A 26,747-nucleotide genomic window follows, 5' to 3' on the forward strand; every position below is an offset into this window, starting at 1 on the left:
TATTTTTACCTTTTATTTTTGTTTATGTGGTATCTCCTTCAGAAGTAACTTTATAGCCCCTGCAGTCCCTGGTAGGGCACCCTGCCTATCTAGGAAATGAGGAATATTTGATGACGTGGACATTCTGACTCAAAGACAATTTCTCCAAATAATACTAGCTTCATTAAATTGTTTCAGCATTATAGGGGCATCTCTGATGAGAAGGCTAACAGCAGGAATAATATCTTAGTTAATGAAAATGTAGAGATAAATATTACAGGTTAATTTTGGTTTTAAAAAATCTGTCTTATGGGGGGAGGGATCAACTGGAGGAGCAAAGAAGATTTTTAATGACAGTGAAAACACTCTGTATGGCACCACAATGATGGATATAGTTGTACAAACCCACAGAATGCACACCAAGAGTGAACCCTGAGGTAAACTATGGACCGACTTTGGACAACTATGTAACTTCTTCTTACTTTTACTGTGAACCTAAAACTTCTCTAAAAAATTTGTCTTAAACACCAAAGTGAAACCAATAAAACACTATTCTTGGGGCTGGCCTGGCGGCGCCGCAGTTAAGTTCACATGTTTCGCTTTGGTGGCCCTGGCTTGACCAGTTCAGATCCCAGGTGTGGACCTATGCACCGCTTATCAAGCCATGCTGTGGCAGACGTCCCACATATAAAATAGAGGAAGATGGGCATGTATGTTAGCTCAGGGCCAATCTTCCTCAGCAAAAAGAGAAGGATTTGCAGCAGATGTTAGCTCAGGGCTAATCTTCCTCAAAAAAACCCCCACTATTCTTTATATTAAGTTTGCACATTTGAGAATTACAACACAAAAGTTCATCAACCCCCAAATATCTCCTTTAGCAGTCATCTATGATGCTATCCTCCTCAGTCACCATATTGGAAATTTACTTCATTTGAGTCACTGATATTTGCTTTTAATTGAAATATATTTGACAAATAACATTGTATAAATTCAAAGTGTACAAAATGTAAATTTGATACATTTATATAAAACATGATTGCCATTTAGCATCTCTATCACATTACATAATTATCATTTCTTTTTAGTGGCTGCATAATTAAGATCTAGTCTCTTAACAAGTCTGATAATTAAAATACAATATTGTTGTCTATATTCACTGTACTATGCATTAGATCTCCAGGACTTCTTTACTACTTGTTGCAAGTTTGTACCCTTGAACGACATCTGTCCTACCTCCCCACCCCATTCCATGTTAACTACCATTTTACTTTCTGTTTTTATAAGTTTGGTTTTTTTAGATTCCACATATAAGTGAGATCACACAGTCTTAGTGTTCTCTGTCTCACTTATCTCACTTACTATAATGTCCTCAAGGTCCATTCATGTCATTGCAAACGGCAAGATGTCCTTCATTCTCATGGCTGAATGATATATATTATAATTAATATATCACATCCTATTTATCCATTCATCCATTGATGGGCACTTAGGTTGTTTCCATATCTTTGCTGTTATGAATAATGCTGCAATAAACATGGGAGTGCATATATCTCTTCAATATCCTGTTTTCATTTAATTAAGGTATATAAGTAGAATTGATGGATCATTTGGTAGGTCTATTTTTAATTTTTTGAGGAACCCCTACATCATTTTCCATAGTAGCTGGACCAATTTACATTTCCACCAACAGGGTACAAGTGTTCCATTCTCTCTGCATTCTCACTGACAATTGTTATCTTTTGTCTTCTTGATGATAGCCCTTCTAACAGTTGTGAAGTGATACCTCACTGTGGTTTTGATTTGCATTTCCCTGATTATTAGTGATGTTGAGCATCTTTTCATGTATCTGTTGGTCATTTGGGTGATTTCTTTGGGAAAATGTCTGTTTAGTTCCTCTGCCCATGCTTTAATCAGATCGTTTTTTTGTTGTTGAGTTGTACAAGTTTTTAAATATAATTTGGATATTAACCATTTATCCAAAACATAGTTTGCAAAAGTTTTCTCCCATTCTATAGGTTGGCTTTTCATTTTGATTGTTTATTTTGCTGTGCAGAAGCTTTTAATTTTGATGTAGTCTCATTTGTTGATTTTTGCTTTTGTTGTTCGCCTTTTTGGTGTCATATCCAATTGAGTCACTATTTATGGTGAAATAGTCAAAGGAGAATCTCTGGCTTGGAGAGATAAGACTGTCTATATATTGCCTGGAATAGGATATACTCATATTCCCGATTAAGGTCAGAGTCTTCTGTATAGTGGTGAGTTTGGGGAAGCCAGGTGGCAATGTGAGGAAATTGCTGGTATGAGAAATAGGTAGGATAAGATCAATACAACATATACCCATATCACATCATCTTTTTCCTTCAACAAACATTTTGTAGGGAGTAAGGCTCATGCATGTAAATCACTTTAGTGTGTGATACAATCGCTTACTCCTAAAATCCACCACCCCACCACTTTGTCCTCATTCCTCATAGATCTTTCCCTCCAGAAGTTCAGAAAAGAAGAGATCTTTTTTTTTTCCTGGTCGAGGTGATCAAGATAGGTATTATGAAGGAAATAACATTTGAATTGGACAGATTCCAACAGCGTCAGGAAAGATTTTAACAAACTGAAACTGCAAGGTATCCTAGGATCTATTTCTCTGAGTACATGTTATATATTCACAGAAATAGGTCTTAGAATAAATGCCTATAAAATGCCTATGGGAATGTATTATATATTCCAGATTCCTGGAAATAGGTGTAACTGAAAGGAAATAAGGAAGGAAGAAAGGACAAAGGGAGCAAAGGAAAGCAGTATTTACTAGTTGAAATAAATTAATATGCTTTTCCAAATTGCCAATCTCAACTTGTAGGCTATTAAAAATGGATATTCTACTTCTCAAATAAATATTTATGAATTGAGAACATTTCTGTAAGATTCACTAAATCCCAACCCAAATTCTGGAGCCAAGAACAACTAACACAGCAATTCTATTTATTGTACACTTACATGAAAAATGCACACAATCCTATTTAATCTTCACAATTGCCTATAGTTAAGTATTACTATGCCCATTTTACTGATGAAGTATTCAGGCTTTAAAGGTAAAGGCTTGGGGCTGGCCCCGTGGCCGAGTGGTTAAGTTCGCGCGCTCCGCTGCAGGCGGCCCAGTGTTTCATTGGTTCGAATCCTGGGCGCGGACATGGCACTGCTCATCAGACCACGCTGAGGCAGCGTCCCACATACCACAACTAGAAGAACCCACAACGAGAAATATACAACTATGTACTGGGGGGCTTTGGGGAGAAAAAGGAAAAAATAAAATCTTTAAAAAAAAAAAAGGTAAAGACTTGCTCAAAGTCACAGAGCTCGTAAGTGTGGCTTCCTGACCAGGGACTAACTATGGGCCATAAAATAGCATTAGAAGTCTCAGCATCAAGTCAAATTTGCTGCTGCTCTTTTTCAGGTCCTACCTCATGACCTCACCTTATTGTCATGGTTGAAATGTGGGCCAAATGATTTGGGGTTTAAATCCAAATTCTAGAAATTCTTAGTGTAGCCCTATTTGTAATGTCTTTGGGTCTTAGTTTTCCATCTGTAAAAATGGCAATAATAACAGAGCTTAATTCCCTTGGATTATTATGAGGATTATATGAGTTAGTTCTTAGAATAGTGCCTGGCACATGGTAAGAACTCAATAAATGTTACCTTTCCTTATTATTCCTGGGACTAACTTTATGACGATTCTTTTTTTCTTTTTTTGACTCTGTGATCCAAGTTATACTCTTGATCTCAGCTAACCCCAAGATCTCCATCTCAAGATCTCATACACACACACACACACACATACACACATAATATATTAATAACAAGACTACAGATAATTGCTTCTTTTAGGGGTATACTTTAAGACTCATCAAATATTTAATATTAATGAAAATAAGATAAACTATTATGTTGAGACAAATTAGAAAGTGTAGGTTTCTGTCTCTGGTATTAATTTTTCTTTTTTTATTCTTTCCCCAAATTTGGGTCAATAGCAGAGCATTTGAATGAGTTCTGGTAATACCAATTATTTTGAGACATGTACAATCACTTCTGGGTATTTCAATTGTAATTCTTTCTCTTAGAGTTCCCCTATTATTCTCAAGACACTTATAGACTGAATGACATTTTTAACCTTTTGATCTTATTCCAAATGATAGAACACAAATGTAAAACAGACAAAAAAACACAACAAACATACATACACAAACAAAACAAAACAAAACCCATGAAAAAGCCCAAAAAACATGGAAGGCAAAAATCATACAAAATAAAACTCTTATTTCTTTTTGAGCTATTTATGAACCATCAAATAAAGACAAGATCATTGGTCAATTTTCCTTGTTTTCTATTTTGGTCAATGTTATAACCTATAACTCTAACTAGATTACTTATGAATGGATGGTATCGATGGCTGGAGGACCAGTTGAGATTCTGTATTGACCCAACTGAACTCTTACATGTTTAAAAAAGAACTCAAAATGTATGTTTTGCTGCATATGGAGAATTAAAATCAATTTCACTTTGTACATTTCAGGGTATAAATTATAGAAGCCCCTCGCCTTTTCCAATCTCCTGAGATCTCAAATGCGAAATGAACTAACATAAACTGAAACATGCGCAGTAGGCACTCATAAATGATGGCTTCACCCTCCCTCTTCCTGAATGACATACAAAGAATATAAGCATATGTAATGGTAACCATGACAGCATAATGATTCAAGAAAACCACTGAGTTTGGGGTTAGGAGTCACTTAGATGGGTCTCAATTTTTTCATCTGTAAAATGAAGCGGTTCCTGATTTTTAAAATTATATTACAGTTGTCCTCCAGTGTTCACAGGGGACTGGTTCCAGTACACCCCACTGATACCCAAAGCCATAGATGCTCAAGTTCCGTATATAAAATGGGATAGTATTTGCATATAATCTACACATACCCTCCTGCATACTATAAATCATCTCTGGATTCCTTATAATACCTAACACAATGTAAATATTATGTGAATAGTTATTATACCGTGTTGTTTAGGCAATAATGACAAGAAAGAAAAGTTTGTGCTTGTTCAGTACAGACACAACCATCAAAGGCCTTTCCATCTACGGTTGGTTGAATCTGCAGATGCTGAACATGCGGATACAGAAGACCGACTGTAATCTATACTGTAGTTAATTTTACCATCCCTGAGCAAGACAGGTATTTTTTCATAAAAACATTACACATATTTAAATTTAGATTTCAAATATGGTAGACACTACAAAAAAATCATATTATACTATAGCCTTCTTGCATATCTTTCGATTAAAAAAATTAAGGACAGAAGGAAAAGTATGTCCAATAATGAACAGAGCTGAAGTCTATGTAACTTGTAAGTGTAAAATACACTATTATTTATATGTGTATGTTTTATATATGCACACACTATCTATATATAATACATATATAAATGAATATGTATATATCACATGAAGATGCTGTTTAAAATTGGCAGTTAATAAAATGTAAGTTTAAAATTTACCCCGGAGCTTTTTAAAGACTCACTCTAACTCAACTATTCCTTTGTTTACATTTATGAACTAAAGCAATAAATGGATATTTTGCATACACGCTTGGTTTTCCAATAGAGGCATCTAGTATATTATTTTCATTTTGTAAAATAATTCACATAGAAGAGTAAAACAAATATTTGTATAAGAAATGCCACTGCAAGTATTTGCCATTTATCAAGGACCTACACACTAATTGTATTAGATCTCTGCCTCTCTGGATAGCTTGCCTGTCATGGTCACCATGTAGTCCATAGAGATGACTAGTTTCATGCAACATCAGCCAGTGTGGGTGTAATGGAAAGCATGTAGGCTGCAGTCAGGAGATCTGGGTTCAATACCAGGGCCTATCACTTAACTAATTGTGAAATTCACATCAATTAAATAGCTTAACATCTACTAGATTTTATGTCCTTGTGTTTAAACAAGGCTGATAATCACATCTGCTCTCCTTATCACTTTGAGTTGGTTTGAGTTATGAATATGAAAACCGCACATAGGTGTTCATCATTATTTCAGTTGACATGACATCCCAATATCAGAAATGGTATATCCTTTATCCTGTGGCATTAGCTTCTTTCACACCCTCCGTCACTTATCTAATCAAACTCTCAATTCTGTCATTTAACATTCTAAATATTTCTTAAATCTATGCTCTCCTTTGCATCCCTACTACCACCTCACTAAGGCACGACCTCATCCTCTGTTAGCAGCCCTCTCCCTTTTTATGCCACTTACGGCCATCTTGTGACAAAGATGCCACAATGACCTACCCCAAAACACAATTGAACCGTGCTATTTTCCTATCTCACATCCTAAAGTGATTCCCTGTCAACTATAAAGTTCCAGCTTTAAAATCTCTGGTTTCAATGGCTACCCTAATCTGACACCCTGAAGTACCTCTCTAGACTTATCTCTCACCACATCCAGTCTCAACATTTCTAGTCCTTACCTTATTATTCTGTTCATTAAGAATTCCCTACTCCCTTTTGCCATGTCTCTTTCTCTTACTCAACCATTAATTGGGAACTTCCCAAGGCCTGGTTAGCAGGCTTAGAAGGCAGTCCCACATACAAATTAATTTCCATATTATAATACACTTATTTACTTATATGTCTATCTTTCCAGCCAAAATGCGAGTTTTTAACGACAGAGACCTTTATTTTTTTCTTTCTCCTAGCAGCCAGGACAGTGCCTAGCATACATTAGATACATTTGTTAAATATATAGTATTGTTTCTACCCTGAACAGGATCTGGGCTAAATCTCAATATAACACCAAGAAGCTAGACATTGAAAATCATCTAATTAAAACAATAATGAGCTGGAATATTCACATAACAAAGACCAAGATAATATTGTCCCAAAATGAATCCATTGCTCTTTATGTTTTAAAAGCCAATCTCTTTACACCTAAATATTTCAAAGAGATATTTTGAAAACTGTGCTACTTCTATTCATCATCTAAGAAAAATTAGATAGCAATTATTAATGATAATTGTGATAAATATTTTATAAACTTTAATCTGAATGGTAATATCCATTTCGGTAAAAATTTAAAGGAAAGATTAATTGAAAAAAAATGTCACATGGGCCACATTAGGGAAAAAAATATTATTTAAACAAAGTGAAGATTCAAAGGTCTTGGGAATCAAGCCAAAAACCAAATATGCAGTAACCACAGTGACAAATTAACCCTCAAACAATAATCACTCTCCCACCACAGTTATTACTTGAAACATTATTCTTTTGGGAGATTGATTCAGAATATTTTACCATATTAAGTAAAATGCAGCTGGGTCACATAAATACCAAAAGAAAAAGAGAAAACCAAAAAGAAAAAAATTAATGATACAGTATTTTTATGTATTTCCTTCCATTAGAGTTCTAGTTTTACTTTTATTCTCACTTATAAATAATTTTAAACATATTCATGCCCCGATTTATGTCTCCTCGGCTTTTTAAAAAATATATAACTATTCCCTTAACACTTCTTCATGAGTTTTTTCATGAGAATTTTTCCAAGCTCTTAGTCAATACTTCTACTTTTCTTCTGAAAGTAATGTTACTAGTTGTCCTCTAAAAATATGACTATGTGGAAGTAGAAAATAAATAGCACCTAAACTCTTTCAATGCAATATATTTATTCTTTAGCTTGGTTAATATGATTCCCTGCTAATCTAGTGAGTGAATTTGCATAATAATAAGCAATTAGTAAAGGGCGTAGTCCAGCTCAGCTATTCTTTTAAGCATTTCTATTCACTGTTCAGTTTTTAAAATGCCTTATCATCATTTTTGTTTGATATTATTCATAATAAATGTGAAATAGGTCAATGTTAAACACACAGGAATCTAAGCTTCTCAAAGATACTATATAATTAAGCTTTTATATTCCTCCAAGGTAGAACAGAGGCTAGCCTCAAAAATACTGGAAGAAGAAATTGGTTAGGAGTGTCATTTTATAAATTTGCACAGAAGTGATGGAACATTTCTGAGGATTACAAAAGGTAGACATTGAACAGATGAGTGTTAAACCTTTAATATGAAGTTCGGCTGATAGCCTTGGGGTAAAGCAAGTATAGATCCAAAGCCAAGAACCCTAGAGCGCTGAGCATGTGGATTCAGATTGCAAGAAGAATCCCTGAATCAAAATTCCAGACACAGTCTCCCTCACAATTAAAACAATTCCGCAGTCCGACCCAGCCTCTGCAAATGTCTCCCGTCCAATGCCCCACTAACTCTGCTAATTCTTCTTCTGCTGTGCGTTTTGAACCCAATGCTTAGTAGGACCTCTCCTAACCATCCTTCAAGTTTAAACCTATGTCACTTCATTGAAGGATCACTCCACTTAACCACTTCTATCAATTTTGAAATGCCCTACACTTTGGCTTTTAAAATATCTCCCTTCCTCATCTGTTGCCGTCATTTTCTCCTTCTGTTCTTTTTCCTCCACAAACTCCTTTTATGCCTCTTGTTCCTGATTGGCCAGTATTCTGAGGATGATATATTTTGACTTTCTTCTCTCCTCAGTCCAGGTTCTGAGGTGATCTTAACAACCACAACAGCTTAAATAGCACATTTTCTCTGAAATCTTTCAAATGTCTAACTCTCCAACCTGGATGTTTCTTTTCAGCTGACATATATGCCCCCAATGCCTATTAAACATATCCAATGAATATTGCATAGGCACCATAAACTTGACATGTCAAAGCCTGCTTCTTCAAACGTTTCTCATTCTGAATCTTGGTAAATGGAATCACCATCCACTCAGGCAGCCAAGACAAAAATCCTAGAGTCATTCTAGAATGTTCTTCTCCACTTCGCTTTTCACATTTGATAAAACTTTATTTCTTGAAAATATTTGAGAAACTACTATGAACCAGATATTAAGCCAGGTCCTGGACATACAGCAGTAGGTAAGGTAGACATCATTCTTACACTCATAGAATTTATATCCCAGTGGGATGTATAGTGCGAAAGAGGCTATTCATATTGCAGCCTATGTGAAAGACATTCCTAGAAGTTTGGCAACATACAACCTATGGAACTATATATGGTGGTCCCACAAATACACAGTCAAAAGAACAAAAGTAACACATTCATTATTTTTTAACTATATTTATGTATTATTTTCTTCCTAGATTGCAACAATAACTCTCTAACCAGTTTTCTTTCTTTCCTAGTCCCTATCCTGTTCATCCACCACAATGCTGCCAGAATAATGTTTCTAAAATTCCATGCCCACAACAACCTTATCCGGCTAAGTTCTATGGGATCCAAAGTCCTTAAAATGGCCTGCAAAGCTTTTATGGACGGAACCTCTTTACACTCCATTCCTCCACATGTATTCTCTGCTGTGGCCATGTGAAGCTCCTTGCAAATCTCCGTGCCAAGTATGCTCTTTCATGGCTCTATGCCTCAAAATGTGCTCTACCATAAATAATCCTCCTCATCTGAATAAGTTCTACTTGCCCTTCACATACAGTGCTGGCATCAGTCTCACTATAAAGTCTTCCTTAAGAATCAGCAGAGTCCCATAGGTGTCCCACCCCTGTTCTCTCATCTCACCCTGCCATAAGCCCATCATATTACTCATGGAATCACAAATTCACCTCTCTTTCCTGTTTAACTATAAGCTTTTAAGGGGCAGGGACCCTGCTTTGCTCATTTCCATATTTTTGCTTCCTACAACAGTGCCTTGCCTGTAGGAATCTCTCAGTAAACATTTGGTGAATAAATTAATTGGTAGCAGTGTATCTTGCATAATGATAGCAGGTTCTTCCTCAAACACTATGTTATGAAGTCATAACTAGCTCCAAATAGACAATGGTTCCCTACCCTATGAGACCAACTCATCTTCCCCGTCTGCATTCCAAGTCCTTCACAATGTCTAAAAGGAGACTTTCTTTTGAAAAAATGGTAATCTTACATTTCCTTCAAAGTTCAAGACTCACTTCCTCTAGGAAGCCCTCTTTATTATTTCAATAGAAATAGTATTTTCTTACTTTGAACTCTCAGTGTTTTAACCCAGGAATAGATACTTGCCTATACTTTCACTAAGAAACTTTTCTATGTATATGTTCCCTCTTTACCAAAACTATTTATCAAGTCATGAATAAGGACTCTTCTCTCTTTGAGTTGTCTCTGCTGTCTACTCTATTGGTGCAAGTGAAACAGGTATTTAATATGTCCTTTTGAAGGAATGAATAGAGTCCCTCTGGATTCCACTCTCAACGTGCTAGCAAAACTGTTCTCACAAACTTAATTATTTCCTATCTCCATCTTATTTGATATCTCAGCATTGTCCATCAGAGCTAACCATTCTCGCCTTCTTGAAAGGTGGACTTGATTTAGCTTGCATACACTATACACTTCTGACTTTTTTTCTGCCTCTCTGGTTAGTTCTCTGTTGGCTGTGGGAGCTGTTCTTCCATTACTAAACCACTAAACTTTCAGGTCCTCAGGGGTATCTCCTTATCCCCGGGTCCATTTCTCATCTTAATCATCACAGGCAGCTCAAAAATCTGTGCTTTTTATATCTCCATTTTAATTGAGGTAGAAAAGTAACTTCATTCGGTTTAATGTAAGCAAGAAGGCGTTTTAATGAGCATAGTTCCTATAGTAATATTGAACAAAGGGATAAAGAAAAGAGCAAACCACTGGATAATTTTAGAAAAATATTCAACAGATACATGGCATATAAAGGACATTTCATGATTAGGTTTTATAAAGACGGGATTATGTGGATGGCAGGAAAACTTAAGGGTTATTTTGTTCCATGAAATGTAACACAGTGATTCAGATCATGTTAGTGAATATAAAATCATTTGTGTTTGTATGATTTGGCTTTAAACCAATGAAGAGAATATTTGCGCACTTACTACAGCAAAAGTTGTAGCAGCCTCCCTCAGGCAGAAGTGCTTAAGTGTCTGATAATGTCTAGTGACTTGCTTAAAAGAGGATAAAACAACACACCCTCAGGCAAGCAAGAGGATTTAAATAGAGCCAATTTAGGGAGCATAGTGCCTCAGAAATTAATACAGATTAAGACATTTTGCTTTCAGGATCTATATCAAAAGACCAGTTCTACAACCATAACTTAGAAGTAGGGCAGGGGAGGGAGTCAAAATGCATATTCCATAAAAATCCTCATATGTTCAAAAGGATACCTTCAAAAATTATAGCAGAAAGTCACCAGCATGAGGTATTTCAAACTGGTAGAAATGTAAGGTTTATTTTTAAAAATAAATCAATTGGGAATGGGGAGGATTATGATTTAGTCTAACATAAAGAATTTAGAAACTTAGATAATATGTCTGCAAAGCATTTCTGTCTTTTGTATCATACAGTTTATGATAAATTACTGGTTCAAGTAGTTATTTAATCTATACGTTTCATCTAGAACACTCACATGTTTCTCCTACGTATGTGGAGTAAATTACTGACCGAAGTCCCCAGGTCTCTAAAGCAAACTCGAGAATTTAATTGAAATTTTATTGCTACATACACCTATCCAATCTAGGAGAAACTAGATAGTGATCTTTACATAGTCCAAAATTGTGTTCTGAGAGCTAAACTTTCACATCTGAGCTCAACAAACTCCCAGACACAGATCCATAAGAAGATTACATAAAAGAGAAACACTAAATCAAGTAATTCCATGGAGAAAACGACACAGACAGCTTCTCCTGAGACATGACCCATTTTGCTCACTGTTATTCCTGAAATTTATTCTGTTTATATTATATGGACACACAATATCTGTGGTTATGTTTCTTGGTAATGTATTATTGGGATTTGTTTAAAATATTTTTAGTGACGATAACATTCATCTCTCCTATGAATATGTATTTCTTTGTGACTTTCATGATCAACTTAAATATTCTCTGAAAACTGTGATGTGACCTTACCTTGCTTCCATTTTCTCTCGCCTCTCGTTCCATCTTGAGGTCCGAAATTAGAAGATTCTTATATTTGATTTTTGCATTACTGCTGTGGTCATCTATTCTGTATTCCGAAGTTAGCTGTGCTGAGAGGGGACTGTCACTCAGGTTCAGTGGCTGCTCGTCCTGCTCCAGCTCAGTTTTGCCATCACCATTGGAGTCCCCCATCTCCCTGCTGTGTGTTCCCCCTGAAGCAAGTGAACTGTGCCCCAGAGTCTCATTGCCATTAAAGCTCTCTGCAGCGGAATCATCTGTCAGAAAGAAAAATTTATATTTTGATTTACTAATATACTATTCAGTTTCTACTTCAACTAGCACTTATTGAGCTCTTATTATGTGCTTGGCATTGTGCTAACCAATGTGACATTTAATGTATAATTTACCCTTAGCAATAAACTTGTGAAGCAGCCATTGTTATTTTTAATCTAGTAAGCACATTTAGACACAAGAAGTAAAATAAAATAAGAAAAAGATAAAATAGAGAAACAGTTCAATCCCAAACACCATATCAAAGAAAAGTAAACTTAAACAAAGAGAATAAGGTAATTGTCCATTATTTTGCAAATAGTTTTTGTTTTTCCAGTGAAAATATCCAGAGTTGGTGAAAATTCTCTGATAAAAGCATCAGCTACCCTGTTAGCGGGGTATACATTGGTACAAGTTTTATGAGTGTTTAATAGGCATCTAAAACATTAAAAGTTCTCATAAGCTTTGCTCTAATCATTACACTCCTGGGACTTTTAAGCCTAAGGAGCTGAATCATTGTGTCCATCTCTGTGTAGGTAAAAAGACATTTATGCCAGTGTTGTCTATAATAGCAAAAATTTAGAAATGCCATAAATTACTAAAAATAGAAGATTGGCTTAATATATGTTGGAATGTTTAGAATATTATGAAGTTATTCAATACTTCATTTCAAAGATATAGGGAAATGTGTCACAAAATATTAAGTGGAAAAAGCTAGCTACAAAAGGGTGGGGTCAATATGACCACAGTTTTGTAAAAAGAAAATGCATAAACACAGAGGGAAAAGGCTGAAAAGAGGAGCTGGCCCCATGGCCAAATGGTTAAGTTGACACACTCTGCTTTGGTGGTCTCGGGTTCACCAGTTCAGATCCTGGGCATGGACCTCTACACTGCTCATGAAGCCAGGCTGTGGTGGCATCCCACATAGAAGAACTAGAAGGATTTACAACTAGGATATACAACTATGTACTGGGACTTTGGGGAGAAACAAAAAGAGGAAGATTGGCAACAGATGTTAGCTCAGGGCCAATTCCTAGAAAAAAAAAAAACTGAAAAGATGTAGTCTAAAGTGTGAATATTCGTTTCTTCTAAACTGTGTGGCACTGGATTTTTTAACATTCTTTATTATCTACTATATGTAACTTATAATACATGATAAAATGCATAATTTATATTATAAAATATTGTATATTCTATAAAATATACAATTTATGATATATAATTTAAAAAATATATAATTTTTCTAATAACAAAAATGACATGACTATAGAAAAAAAGAAATAAAACAGGGAAGAAGAAGAAGCAGAGTTAAGCAAAATTTTCTGGCTTTAAAATACATGTTTATTTAGACAAAAGGATATTAATGACAATTTACTGAGAGCAAGAAACAAAGTTTACTATAAAACAATAAAAGTCTATTTCTCTTAATTTCCTCTTTACATATATGAAAAGGATTTGACATTAATTTTACAGGATAATTATGGACAAAGGTATTAAATTGTTTCCTTAATGGAGGGCTATTGATGAAACCACACAAATATGAATCAGCTAGAATAATAATATTCAGTATTTGTGATTTTTTGTGAATTCTGAATATTCTCAAGTCTATTTTCTTTTCATAGGGTGCAATGAAATATTTAATGCCTTCTAATCAATTACATTTATGGAAATAATGTTTAAATTCTGAAGAAGTACTATAACTCACCCATTCATTCATTTATTCAACAGATGTTTATTGAGGGCCTATTCTTGGCCAAAAGGGGTTAAATGTTTGGCCTATAGAGATTCTGCCTTTAATGAGTTCACAGATAATTAAGAGACAGAAAAATAAACATGCAACTACAATGTAGAGCAAAAAAGGTTATGATCCAAAACAAGAGATATAGACATCGAAGAAGGTTTCCTAAAAAATGTGGCATGTAAGCTGAATTTTAAAAGACTAGTAAGCTTTAACCACGTGAAGAAGTTGGGGGAGATCGTTCCCCACCTGGAGATGAGCTGGTACAAAGTCACAGAGGAAAGGATACTCAGGGCACAGGAGAAGTAAGATTAGAGCGGCGAGAGCAAAAGAGAGAATGAATAAGAAAATCTAGAAAGGGAGGAAGAGAATGCATTGGGAAGTGTTTTGTGTATCAAAGAGCTGGGATTTTTACCTTGACAGGAAATAGGATCAATTTTAAATTATTAATGGGAAGGAAAGTGAACAAAACCATCTTTTAAAGAGATAAATCTGACTCTGATGAGAAGAATGAAATGCAGGTGGCAAAATCGAAATTAGGGAGACCAGTTAAGAGATCTAGAAGTCATCCGAGTTAGCACTGTTGAAAGCCCGAACGAAAGCAGTGGCAGTGCAGAAAAAGAGAATAGAAAAATCATAAGAAAAGAACAGGAAACACTCAGAGTGGGATAGACAAGAGCCCAGGGAAATGCTCAGATCTCTCGCTCCAGTAAAAAATGAAAACAAAGCCATTAGTTTAATTTTCAGTAAAATGATATTTTTATACAGATTTCTAAAACTATTTTGTGAACAAGGTAAAATGTGTTCAAATGGTAAGATTCTACTATTAAATTAGTCTTTTTACACACCTGTTCAAGAAAAGACTTCAAGTGAAGAGAAAAAATCCATAAGAGAATTTAGCAAACAGGCCATAAATAATACAACATAGTACTTTCCATAGCTATTGAGAAATCAAAACACTCTTTCAACAATGAAATATGTAGGGCTTTTGAAATACAGAATTAGGGGAATGATTTATATAAGTAATTTGGAAAATGGTGCCTGGTATTTTATTCTAAGTCAAATCCTTATGCTAAAGTATGAAAGGTCATTTCTGATCATTTAAGTTATTTCTTTCCACGACAGTCCAAAGAAAAGCATAATGGACATATTCAAGTCCAAATATTTAATTCATGAAGAAAAATGTGATTTAACATTTGTGTACTAGAATCATGTTTTTAAAAAAATACTAAACATTTCATGTAAGAAAATTTTATGAATATGTTAAAAGAATGAATAACTCTAAAGATTTATTACATTTTAAAACCCAATCTACGTTAGCATAAAACAAATCCAATACCTATTATAGTTAAACATTAAACATGCTATATCTATTTCTTTAATCTGAAGTCATCATACATAGTTAGTAAATAGTGTACCATTTATTCACTTTTCAGGTAAGATAAACATTATCATTTATCAGGAGAATCTTTAATAAAAGTCATGTATTTATAATTTCGGCACACAGTATAAACAATAAGGGAGAAAATATTTTTAGATGGAGTAGTTCACTCCAGATGTTACCAAGGTAACTAAATTCAACAGCTTTACATATTTCATTCCTGAGTAAATCAATATGTTTTATGAAGATCAAATGAATGATTTACTTGTTTATATAAAATATACGTTTCACATTTTAGTATTTAAACGGTAAAAAACCCAATAATGTCACATGCCACTATTTTATAATTCGAAATTTAAAACAGTTTTGATGTCTATATTAGAAAAATTCAATACAAAGAAGTGAGCAGACATTGAGAGTAAATTAACCATTTTTTATCATCTAGCTTCTTGTAACTGTTAACGGTTTTTATTCTCTCATAAAGATACTTTTTCAGAATTTAAAACCCAAATCTCAGACTCCTATTTATCGTAACCAATTCACACCAGTTTATTGCTTTCAAGGGGAACCTGCTTCCTTACCCAACAGAGTTTGCTCCATTCTGAGTGGCTGCTGGCGTGTGGGTACCGAGCTGCTACACAGAAGGTGTAGTGTTAAGATCTGTAGGTATGGCCTTTAGGTTCACAGGCCAGAGCGATGGTGCTTCTCTCAAGTGTCAGCCCGGGTACGATAGCATTGGAACCAAAGACTCTGTATTTGAGTCCCAAGGAAAAACAGCACCTGGAGCTTTGGAAATTAAGAGTGCCCAGGGTACCCAGCAACAGAGGAGAATGTGGAATGTGATGACAGGTAGTGTGGAATCTACTGACAGCAGGAGGGCAGTTGGACTTTTGGGTTGCATTTGTTCTGAGGTTAATTGTGATGGGATGGGTTTAGTGTGGTGGAGAGGGCCATCCAAATTAGCTTTGCTTCAACTCTTGTCTATAAGGTATAGTAACACTAACCGTAGTGGCAGACTAGCCAGTTTCTTCTTTCTCCTTCCCCACTCCCCATTCCCTCCATCAGTTAGTACAGACTCTAGAAATACCATTTGTTTAAATTAATTCTAACGTCCCCACCAGCATTTCGTGTGAAGTAGTTTCATCGGCACCACATTCAATGATTAATTCTCTCTATATAAAGAGAATTAACCTATACCAGTATGTATGATGTATGTGTGTGGGGGTTTTAAGTATACACACACACATATGTATATCTATATCCTTCTCTCTCTATAAATATATGTGATGTGTATATATATCTGAAATCGCCCAAAGCACCTGACCTACTTTCTTATTCAGCTACTTTCAGTAGCTCTTCATTACGGCCTTTAGACCAAGTGCCTTGGGCAAAATGAATAGGAAAAAATATGTATCATCCTCATTTTAAGATTAGTACTTGGAAATTTAGTGCTAAAATCCAGGTCAGATGCTTATAGGGTCCAAAAAGCTTTTTATTGTTTTCCCCAAAATGCACCACAGTCCTCCACTTCCGGTCCCTTGATGCCTCCTTAGGAAACTTCCCTTTCATATCTCACCATAAAACTAACTTTTAAATCCAAAATAAACATGTAAATAACTTTGCGCCAAAAGATTAGTATCTTAATATTCAAAAGAATAGAAATTTTTTTTTAACACCCTTCAAAATTTATCTGCAAAGTAGAGTTTCGGTGCGAATCCCATTTATCAGTTTATCCCACCTGCTCTCTGCTCTGTGTCTTCTCCCAGCTTAGGGTCCCCTATAAAAAGTGGAAGCTTATGCACTGCTGGATTATACCTTACATCTTACACCGTAGCTCCCTCTACTCTACCACACAAGGCAGCAATCTCGTCTAAACTGATCCTGTCCGACCCCAAGCGCAACTCTGACTCATTGCTGCCTTTATCGCCCTTTTGCCCATCTGTATTTGCCACCTAGAAATTCGTTTCTCGTTTTTCATATTTCCCTTCTTCAGACACTTCTGACGACCTTCCCATTCTTTGATTTCAATTTTCATTCAGCTCTATAATAGTTTTCGAAACTTAAGTAAACAGCCCTATTCTGTTTTCTCTTTAGTGTTCTTACAGGTAAAACTTTAATTGCTGATTACAAAGTCCTGCACTTCCAAGTCCTCCACACTGCCAAAACCTGCGAAAAAATACACAATCAAAAATGCAGTCTTCTATTTTTGTTTGCACTTGCAAAACATAATCTGGATTACATACTACTTACTAATGCTATCTGAAACAGGTACAAAAGAATGAAGCTACACTTTGAAGTGAAAACTTTCACACCAAGGAGAAGCATACTGACATAAATAAATGCATGTGTGTGAGTGTGGAAGTATGCGTGACTACTGCTAAAAACTTAAAGGGCATTGATTTTAAACAACAAAACTGATTTTATTGAGTGTAAGAAAGTAACAAGGGGATTCAGTTTTTCACAAATTAATTCTACAGAAGGGTGTTACCCTTGTTGGGTAGCTTCCAATTCAGCCTTTGCCATTAGAAAATGGGCTCTAATTTAAGGAGTAGTATAGAGAAAGAACAGAGATAAGCTGTATATTTTAAAGCATATAACTAAAGCTCAGAACAATTATTAAATAAAACTAACTCTGAGCTATCAATGAGGAGGTATACTCTTTATGTTATTTTGTTTAAAAATTTTAACCAAATATCTTATCGTGCGCTGGACACTCTTCTTGGCACTGAAGACTCCATATGGAATTTGTTCTTAACTTAGACTACAACAAAAGAATTACAATGCAGGGTAGAAACTATCCCATGTGAGTTTCACGTAAGGCACAATGAATAAACAAGGTTCTTCAGAGAAAGAAGTCACCTATAAAACTCTGGGGATAAGGACGGTATCAGGGAATGCCTTTTACAAGAGGTGCAACTTGAAGAAGGTGAGACATATGTATGATTGTGATGGTGGAGGTGATTCCAGTTTAGAAGTGTGTACAGTAGCCACCCCCCAATCTATGATTTCACTTTCCATGGTTTCAGTTACTCACAGTCAACCACAGTCCAAAAATATTAAATAGAAAATTTCAGACATAAACAATTCAGAAGTTTTAAATTGTGTGCGCTGTTCTGAGTAGCATGATAAAACCTCACACCCTCCTGCTCTCTCCCACCTGGGATGTGAATCAACACATTGTCCAGCGTATCCACTACCCACCTTTTAGTCACTTAGTAGCCATCTTGGTTATCTGATTGACTGTTTTGGTATCACAGTGCTTCTGTTCAAGTAACTCTTATTTTACTTAATAATGGCCCCAAAGAGTAGTGATGCTGGCAACTCAGATATGCCAAGAGAATCCATGAAGTGCTTCCTTTAAGTGAAAAGGTGAAAGTTCTCCACTTAATAAGGAAAGAAAAAACAATCGTATGCTGGGGTTGCTAACATCTATGGTAACTTTTATTAGAACATATTGTTATAGTTGTCATATTTCATTATTAGTTATTGTTGTTAATCTCTTACTGTGCTAATTTATAAATTAGACTTTATCATAAGTATGTATGCATAGGAAAAAACACAGTAACATATAGGGTGCAGTACTATCTGCGGTTTCAGGCATCCACTGGGGGTCCTGGAATATATCTTCCTTGGATAAAGAAAAAGCAGCAAAGGCAGGAGAGAGTAGGAAGAGGACAGGAAATTGAGCACATTCTACATACAAAGACAGGGGATTGTATATTTTAGAGAGTTGTGGATATTTTACTGTATATCCTTTTTCTGGATCACTTATGAAATCATTAATTGTTCTCCCAGGGCAGTTTCTTGGAGCAGCCCACTGATTATGTGACTCTGGTCTGAGAAAAGTCTATCTCTGTTCCTACCTCTGAGCTATAGTCAACTGACTGACAACAAAACTTTCTCCCGATTCTAACATGACTCATTTTTTAAAATGGCCATTAATGTAATAATTTATCAATGGTTTCTTAATTGCCTAAGTAAATCACAAACTACTACTTTCATGCTTACCAATTAGCTTGTTTAGGGTTTCAAAGCACTAGATATTTTATAGAAACGATATACACTAACATTTTGATATTCTTAAAACATGATTTGAAAATATCAGGCTGGCCCCGTGGCCGAGTGGTTAAGTTCACACACTCCACTGCAGGTGGCCCAGTGTTTCATTGGTTCAAATCCTGGGTGCGGACATGGCACTGCTCATCAAACCATGCTAAGGCAGCGTCCCACATGCCGCAACTAGAAGGACCCACAATGAAGAATGTACACCTATGTACCAGGGGCTTTGGGGAGAAAAATGAAAATAATAAAATCTTTAAAAAAACAAAAGAAAAGAGTGATTTTTTTTGTTGATGAAATCAAGTTATTGTGAATACCAAGTTTTACTGCCTACATTCATAATACACTGAAATGTTAAATTTCAGTTAGAGGTAAGAGATAATTATATATGTATGTATATATACATCCAAGCACATATATATACCTAACTTATGATTTACACAAAGCTGACATTATATATATAAATTAATTGATAAATAAGACAATGTCATAGATAATATAATACACTCATGCAGCTGTGTGAAGCATTCACATATTGGCAAGTCACTCATGAAGCTATTTACTGCTACAACCAGTTAAAACCAAAACAATTAATACTGTAGGTTTTTTTATGTTCTGTCTTATACAGGGGGCAGTATATACAATAACATCTCATTAAATTTAAAGTGAATCTAAGGCAATCATTATACAGCAGTTCAGTATTTTTAAAGAAAGTTGACAGCTAACCTCTGGAGAATAATGTCCCAGAAAACACATTTAATGGGCAATAGAAACAAGAAACAATGTCATATAGTATTATAATAAAGTCATTCTATTAGAAAATGATTTGAAAATTTATAGAATCAAAGGCTCAGGGATTTATCATGAATTATCTTAAACTGATAACTAAGGTAAATGCAAAGGTCACAGATTTGGGGTAAATCCTTCTGAAAAGAAATGTTCTAATTGAAGCTAAAATTAATGTGATCCAAAAGGAGTGTCCCCTAACTTGGCAGTTAGCCAAACAACTCAAGAGGTTTTTTGCCTTGCCAATAATAATTCAGGAAATACTTTATTCTGAAAAGTTGAAAAGAAATGAAAAAAAGAAGACTCAACTATAACAAGCTTTTTGTTTGAAACAAGTATCATGGAGCAGGGTAGACCTTGGGTATCTTCAAATTTATCCCTGCAGCAAACATTGTTGGGGTGGCTATCCATCTCACAGAAGCCTCCTTCTCTGGGAATTGCTCTTGGTTCACAGTAATAAGTTACCAGCAGCCATGCTTCCATTCTGCCTGTTAACCTTTTCGATGCCCTGTTTTGGACTCTCTGATTCTTTCACTTACTTGAACAAATCAGCCATTGTTCTGCCTAATGCATTTTTCTGAATTCCTGTCTAACCAGACCACAAGTCATTTACTTTCACTCACTGTCATGTCCCAGGATCATATTAGTTCTCTAGTTCTGTATCCCAATCTAGGTGACAGGGACTTTAACTACCAAACCATATTCTGCTAGACACCACCGTGGTTCCACATATGATGAAAACATACTAAAAGCTGATGGGAGCAAAAATAGTATAATCATGTCTACCTTGGTAAGACATGTGATGATAAGGGATAGAAGACAACTCTAAAATAAAGGGGCCTGCATTCTCAGTGAGGAAGAACCTAGTTTTATGGAACATATCTATATACCCACTCCAAAGTGAAGGATAACTCTTAAAACTTGACCTCTTTACCAGTAAGAAGAAGGCATATAGCCTAGTAGGTTTTATCTGGTTTAGATTACAGTGACAGTGGTTTTTCCACTTGACCTTCTTGAAGACAGAGTAGATCAGAAGGTAGTCTAGGTATCTGGAGTAGACAAGGATTGTGTATGGAGCCTGGGGTGATCCCCAACAGAAGAATTTTTGTCAGTACAATTAAGATTTCAGTGTAAGGTTCTGCATTCTTCCTTGAATAACAATTCTTGACTCTTTACTGGTTGGCCATCACGGACTGAGTACACCTGTCCAATAAACGTTATATTTAGACATGCTCAGTAGTCCTCCTTCATGAAGTGGAAGTGCTATGTGTAGAAAGGAGTCTGTTCAGGCCCCAATGGTGTATGAGCAGGTTGTTCAAAACCTGCTACACAACAGTTGCTTATTTAATCTCTCTCTACTGTCTTAAAAGAAGCTCTTTATGAAAAATTGATTGAGAATGAAAACTTTCAGGTTGGTTTCCATGATTCTGTGAAACTCTGCAGTGGTATGGTTGCTTTCATGGATAGGCAAAAACGGAGAAGGAAATCCACTAAATGGACAGGACTTTGAGCAGTAAGTCTGGTTGTATATTCTCTGTAGAAAAAGTCTAAGGTTATTTTTTACACCATTTATTTGGCAACAGCCATGTGGTATAGAAACTTAAAACGGGACAGTTTGGAGGATTTTTTAACAGAAGCTGGAAGAAGGATGATATTGATAGATCTCTCATAATAGTCTAAAGGCTTAAAAAATATTCATATCCATGTGAATGTCCATCAAAAAGCCAGTAATATAGAAGGTGATCTTAAAAATCAGGTGTACAGTGTGACTTTTCCTGCGGATATCAATCATCATACCTGTCAAACCCAGGTTCGCTCAGTGGGTCATGAACAGCCTGGCAATCAAAGCAGGAGTGGAGGATCTACATAGGCAAGAACTGGGGGCTTCATTCACCACGTTGATCTGAATACCCAGTTTGCCAACAAAGTGCCCAATCTGAAGATGTCGATAAAGTACAGAACTATAACAAGCTTGCCAACTTCTCTACGGCAGAGCAATTCTATTGGACGCCTTTAGTTAAGGGGATAGTTACTTGTCCTCAGTAGAATGGACGTTTATTTTTGACTTGGTTTCTTGCTTGTTTTTTTTGTTGAGGAAGATTAGCCCTGAGCTAACATTTGTTGCCAATCCTCCTCTTTTCTTTTGGTGAGGAAGATTGGCCCTGAGCTCACATCTGTGCCAATCATCCTCCACTTTTTTATATGTGGGTCGCCACCTCAGCATGGCTAAGGAGTGGTATGGGTCCACGCCCAGGATCTGAATCTGCGAACCTGGGCTGGCTGCCAGAGCAGAGCATACCAAACTCAACCACTATGCCACCAGGTCAGCCCCCAATTTCTTGCATTTTTTGACTTGCATTTCTTGCCCGTTCTTCCTCCAACACCACCACATGTGAATCGCAGAATGTTTTATATACTACCCTTTCCCCCCCACACAACATTAGTTTTAATCAAAGAAATCATATCATATAGTAGAAGAAAAGAAGCAGTTGGGAGATTTTCCTTTGAGTTATTGCTCTTATTTTCCATTCCATCACTGACAAACTATAGACCTTATGAAATAATGGAATGAAATATCAAAAACTCAACTACCGTGCCACTGAGAGATAGTAGGCTCAGCCTCACCCGAGCCTGAGGGGCTGCCTTTCAGGATGTGATATACGCTCTAAACCAGTTACTGATACTTGGGGCTGCCTCTATCTTAGTCACAATGTCAGTCTGGAAACAAGGTTTCCCGGAGGTGGAAGTGGCGCTTCTCACAATTCTTGTCTACAAGTGTAGGTTCTGTTGGCCTATAAGAGGGACACTTCCAAGAAACGAGATAGATGACTGACCATTTCACACCACATAGGCCACTATGGGAATAGATAACAAGAAAGGCTATGTGTTGCCTGCAATCACTGACCCTGAGGACTGAGGAAATGAAAGATGTCTGAAAACCAAAATGGGTTGGGATGTGGACCTGCAGGAGCAGGTGAAGCATTCTCAGTCTACTCTGCAGAAAGCAAAATATTGTCAAGGCAATCCTTGGAAGCAGAGACAAAATCTCCTTCCCTGACATGACACTTCACCTGGCCAATACCCTGAGTGGTTTAATTGCTAGTTAAAGATAAGGAAATCTGGAATGAGTACTGGAGCTGGTTAGTCACAAATACTAGCTATGGCTTTGGAACCAGATGCAGAAACTAGGAGTATAGTATTTATCTGGGGTTTTTTTCGTTTGTTGTCAAGTATCTGAAGATTAAAAACACATTTCTCATTTCCTTAAGTTTAGTTTCCACTATTGTATATAGGGTGCGGTGGTAGTAGATAAATATACTAACTAGTCTGTTAATTCTATAATTTCAATTGTTACAGAACTAAAAGAAGAATGAACATCGCCTGGTGGTCTGGCCTCAGATAAGTGGAGCTCCTCGATGTCATCTCCGGGTGCAATAGCTGAACATGACTTAGACTTAGTGCCATGTGGGGAAAAGTGAGGTTGTAGGTAGCTTATGTGGAATAGGTGGTAAGTATTCCGTAGAATTATCTTTGGATGTATGAAAAAGTTGTGTGATGTCTGATAGCGTGGCGGGTGTGTGTGTGTTTTAGCAGCCAAATCATGCTATGTACTCAGCACCCATAGGGATGGAGACTTAGTGCACACAATCCCCTCCCAACATACAGATATAGGTTCCAGAAAGCATAATTTCTTCCTACTTTGGGAAAATTTGGAGCTGTGGGACAGAGAAAAAGGGAGTCATCAGAACTAGGTCTTTTTATGCTTACCTCTAGAAAGAAAGTATAAAAATTACTGTCACTGGAGTTCCCATCATTTTTCTAAAATTGGGGCAGCCTTTAGTTCTCACCTTTCCAGGTTACTGGGCAACCAATTCCTTTACGAATTCTGTGAGAAACTCTAGTGACTCTCCAACAGATTCCCATTTTTTGTGTTGTTTTCACTTAATTTAGACAAAGACAATTTTTTAACTTATAAAAGTAACTTTAACTAATGCATCATATTTGTTTGACTTTAGAAAAAACTGAGAAACAGAAATGTTAAGTGACTTGACTATGTCCAGTTAAAAATATAACTTATGTGTTGAAGGGATTTGAAACAATATAATAAAATATAGTCAAAAAACTAGGGGATGCTTAACCTGAAAAAAAGAACACTTTCAGTGATTAGAGAGAGAGAGATAATTGAATCAAACACTTGAAGATTTTAATATGTTTTTATTACCCGTCAGAAGATCAAAGATTAGAAGTTACAGAGAATCAATTTTTTGTACTATATGTGGGAAACCATTCTGACAAAATTATCAAAAGATCAAATAAGTTTCTCCATCTCTAGAGGTATTTAAGTTTGAAATGTAAGCTATTGGAAGGCAAGTGCCAGTTCTCATTCTTTTATTGATTTGTAATTGGCACTTGGTGAATATTCAATAACTATCTTTTGAAATGGACAATCACAGGAGGTCACAATCACCTATTTAGTGTCTGTTTAAAAAAAATAGCCTGTGAGACTTTTTATGCCTATATCTATGTTTTTAACTATTTATCGTATGTCTTACTGCATTAGACACTGTGGTAGGAAGAATCTAAAAGTGCCCCAGCACCTGTAAATATGCTGAGATATTACTCTCATGATTACGGCATATTATGTGGTACAGAGGATCTCTAATAGGAAGATTATCTGGGTGGGCGTGATCTAATCATGTGAGCACTTAAAAGCACAGAGTTCTCTCTTTCTGGTGGTGGCCGAAGAGGAAGTCAGAGAGATTCAAAACACAAAGGATTTTTAGTGTGCCATTGATGGCTTGAAGATGCAGTAGGTCACATAAGAAGGAACAGAGGCAGTCTTAAGGAGCTGACAGAGGCCCCACTGACAGCTGGCAAGGGAACTGGACCTCAATCTTGCAACCATGAGGAACTAAACTCTGCCAAACAATTCGAATAAGATCAGAAGTGGATTCTTTCCAAGAGTCTCTAGATAAGAGGCTAGACAGGCTGACACCTTGATTTTGGCATTGTGATACCCCGAGCACAGAACACAGTCAAGACTGCCTGGACTTCTGACCTACAGAACTGTTAAATATGGGTGTTGTTTTAAGCTGTTAAATTTGTGAGAATTTTTTACACAACAATATAAAATGGAAAAGGTGTCTTAGGATAGGTAATACCACTCAAAATTATTCAAGCATATTTCAAATGATAGGTGTGTATCAGTGTTCTCAAACTTCAATTGTTTCAGAATGTCCTGGACAAAATTAAAAATACAGATCCACTTGGGCACTAAAAACCTCTAATCCAACAAAACCCAGAAATCTTGGTTTAATTTATCTTGGTCGGGGGCAGGGATTCTAGAACATTTCTCATACAGGAGTTTTGATGCCACAGGTGGGAAATTAATGTGGATGATATCCAACAACTAGCTGGTTGAATACGCAATGGCAGGAGGCAACTGCTGATACCAAGAGAATTAAATAATGCTGACAGCTCTCAAATACGAGTTCAGTAAGGCTTAATCTTAGGAGATTTTAATCCCATTTAATAAATCTCTAGGAAATTTTCAGAAAAAGAAGTCAGCAAGCCAAATATCCTCTCCCTTGATCAAAACTAATAACCAAGAGCCAGTGTGGCCCCGCTTTTTAGACAACTCATGAAAGTATATGATATTGCCCAAAGAGCATATGTAAATATGTACTGAAGAGCTAAAGATGTTATCTCAGGGAAAAGGATCACCTTGATTACCTTGATTAACGAACTCCTAGAAAGGTCTTTATGGAGGTCAAGAGTATATTTTCAAAATCAAGAATCTTTACCCTGCCCATTAAGCAGAGATGCGTACCATCTATGTGGTCACATGTGCTATCATTATTGGTTTTACTCATATGGTAGGTAAAGAGTATCATTCTAGGAAAAATTGTCAAAATCTTCATAGTTTGTCCTCTGGGTCCCTCATATTCTCTTTCCTGTCTTCATGGCAAATCCTCCAGCTATTTGTGTGCACACTGGCTTTCTGTAAGTGATTTTACTGAGGAATAGATTGACGGATTGATTGATTGATTATCCTTTGACTGAAATTCTCCCACAGAAAAATGTTACTTCAGCTAGGCACTTGTAATTTAAACCTTTTATCTCTAATTGTAGAATGAAAGGCTTTTTCTCTTGGTATTTTCAGCCATTAGCAAGCAGGTGAAGAAGAATATTGTGTTTTGGGAGTGTGTGTAGAGGGAGAAATCCTGCAATCATATTAGACCTATTTAATTCCCAGGTTTTTAGAGGAACTTAGAGGCTAATAATTAGAGTGCACGCTCCATGATGTTTTTCCCTAAACCCTCCTACCCCCAAAAAAGTTCCTTTCCCTACGGTAGTGGGTAAGCCAGGACTACTCAATGGGGAAGTTGAAGCTCATGTGCCCAACATTCTGAAACGGTCAGAAACCTGGGCCACCAAGCACTTCTTAGACTTAAAGAACATGTAAATCCTAAAATAAGTGTTCTGAAGGGCTTCCCACCACACACTCCCTCATCTATACACTGATCATTTGCTGGTTTGCTCT

The 26,747-nt window shown here is 36.2% G+C and overlaps 1 protein-coding gene across 14 annotated transcripts in view; it reads right to left on the reverse strand.

The window, feature by feature from the left end:
- NOL4 (nucleolar protein 4) overlaps positions 1–26,747 on the reverse strand; it is a 364,258-nt gene that overhangs the window by 164,797 nt on the left and 172,714 nt on the right. For 12 of the 14 annotated variants that reach the window (XM_023647625.2, XM_023647624.2, XM_070275624.1 and 9 more), the window contains one exon: positions 11,961–12,244. In XM_023647625.2, coding sequence (XP_023503393.2) covers positions 11,961–12,244 — 284 coding nt within the window. Of the gene's footprint in view, positions 1–11,960; positions 12,245–15,939; positions 16,225–26,747 lie in introns of those variants that run through there. The other 2 variants (XM_005612824.4, XM_070275622.1) reach the window with 2 other exon arrangements.

This window comes from Equus caballus, chromosome 8 (genome assembly GCF_041296265.1).
Source record: "Equus caballus isolate H_3958 breed thoroughbred chromosome 8, TB-T2T, whole genome shotgun sequence".
Taxonomy (NCBI): Eukaryota; Metazoa; Chordata; class Mammalia; order Perissodactyla; family Equidae; genus Equus; species Equus caballus.